The following is a 1,716-nucleotide window of genomic DNA, read 5'->3' as shown; positions in this document are numbered from 1 at the left end:
ATTGAGATTCCCTAATGGAAGTGGGAAATGATTAATATGGATTTTGTCATGGGTTTACCCCGCACAAAGACCAAGTTCGACTCTATTTGGGTGATCACGGACGACTCACCAAGTCTGCTTATTTCCTTCCTGTGAAGACAACGGATACCGCCAGAAATTATGCCAAGTTATTTGAAAGAGATCGTTAGATTACATGGGATTCCGATATCTATCATATCTGACAGAGGTACTCAATTCACTGCTCATTTCTGGAAGTCGTTCCAAGAAGGTTTGGGAACTCGAGTGAACTTGAGCACTGCCTTTCATCCTCAGACGGACGGGCAGGCAGAGAGAACTATACAAACTCTAGAAGACATGTTGCGAGCTTGTGCAATTGATTTTAGAGGTAATTGGGATGAACATCTACCTCTTATGGAATTTGCGTACAATAATAGTTATCAAGAAAATATCCAGATGGCTCTATATGAAGCACTTTATGGGAGGAGTTGTAGATCTCCAATTGGGTGGTTTGAACCTACTGATGTAGAACTATTGGGTCCCGACTCAGTTCACGAAGCAATAGAGAAGGTGAACCTCATTGTGCAACGACTCAAGACAGCTCAGAGTCGACAGAAGTCTTATACAGACATGAGGCATAGTGAGCTAGTATTTTCTGTTAGTGACAAGGTATTCTTGAAAGTGTCGCTGATGAAGGGAGTAATGCGGTTTGGTAGAAAGGGAAAGCTTAGTCCTCATTTCATTGGCCCTTATGAGATTGTTAGGAGAATTGGGAAGGTGGCTTATGAGTTGAAGTTACCCTCTGAGATGGACATGGTGGATCCCGTGTTTCACATTTCGATGTTGAGGTTGTATAAACATGATCCTTCTCATGTATTGACTCATGAAGGGATTGAAATGAACGAAGGGTTGTCTTATGAAGAAGAACTAGTGCAGATCTTGGATCAACAAGTTAGGAGGTTGAGAACAAAAGATGTAGCTTCAGTTAAAGTCCTGTGGCGAAATCATAATACAGAAGAAGCGACTTGGGAAGCGGAGGAGGACATGAAGAAGAGATACCCTCACTTGTTCCCTATTCCAGGTATGTGTTGAACCTTCTGGTTGTCGAATGCTTATGATGATTTAGGCTAAAAGTGTAAATCCCTGATTTCATGCATAGAGGCTGGTTTGGGGTAGTTGTAAGAAGTCCTCGTGAGGACCATATGGTTATTGTTAGATTATTAATTGAGTTTGTTTGAGACAGCTTGAGGCTTAGTGAATATCTTAGACTATGACTTTTATTCGGGGACGAATGATCCTGAGGGGGGGATAATGTAACACTCCGTAAATTCAAGTTAGGTGTGAAAGTATTAAATGAGAAGTAATGTGACATTTTAGGCATATGAATTCCTATCAATATGAGTTTGGGTAGAAATAGTTGATTTAAGATCAAGACAAAGTAGTGAAGTTCGGAAGAGTTCTTAAACTCGTCTATATTTTTGTTGATCTGGCTTGTAGGCCAATTTCGTGCAAATAAGTTGAGAATTTGGGAACACTCCCTCTAATAGAAGTTTTATATATTTGAAATACCTTTCCAACGATATAAAATGGAGCTTAAACGGAGTTGTGAGTAAAACGTTATGACCGTTTTACTGAAGCCTGTCTGGGACGCCGGCTGAGATGCGACCGCAAACTCAGAATGCGACGCTGCAAACTCAAGATGCGATGTCGCATATTGGC

General features: G+C 41.0%; 1 protein-coding gene across 1 annotated transcript; it reads left to right on the top strand.

Moving 5' to 3' along the window:
- The first annotated feature begins 354 nt into the window (after positions 1 to 354).
- LOC132607897 (uncharacterized) lies at positions 355 to 1,252 on the top strand. The gene is made up of 3 exons (XM_060321976.1): positions 355 to 666; positions 754 to 987; positions 1,241 to 1,252. The coding sequence occupies exons 1-3, from the start codon at positions 355 to 357 to the stop codon at positions 1,250 to 1,252; spliced, it is 558 nt and encodes a 185-aa protein (XP_060177959.1).
- The last annotated feature ends 464 nt before the right edge of the window (positions 1,253 to 1,716 follow it).

Source organism: Lycium barbarum, chromosome 8, assembly GCF_019175385.1.
Source record: "Lycium barbarum isolate Lr01 chromosome 8, ASM1917538v2, whole genome shotgun sequence".
Lineage (NCBI taxonomy): Eukaryota > Viridiplantae > Streptophyta > Magnoliopsida > Solanales > Solanaceae > Lycium > Lycium barbarum.
Note: the sequence above shows the minus strand (reverse complement) of the source record. Positions and strands in the feature narration are given on the sequence as shown.

What these genes read in the sequence shown, in the direction of transcription:
- LOC132607897 (XM_060321976.1), top strand. Translation starts at nt 355, where the DNA reads ATGTTGCGAGCTTGTGCAATTGATTTTAGAGGTAATTGGGATGAACAT. An exon ending in TATTTTCTGTTAGTGACAAG is followed by an intron (nt 667 to 753) that starts GTATTCTTGAAA and finishes GGCCCTTATGAG; the next exon opens with ATTGTTAGGAGAATTGGGAA.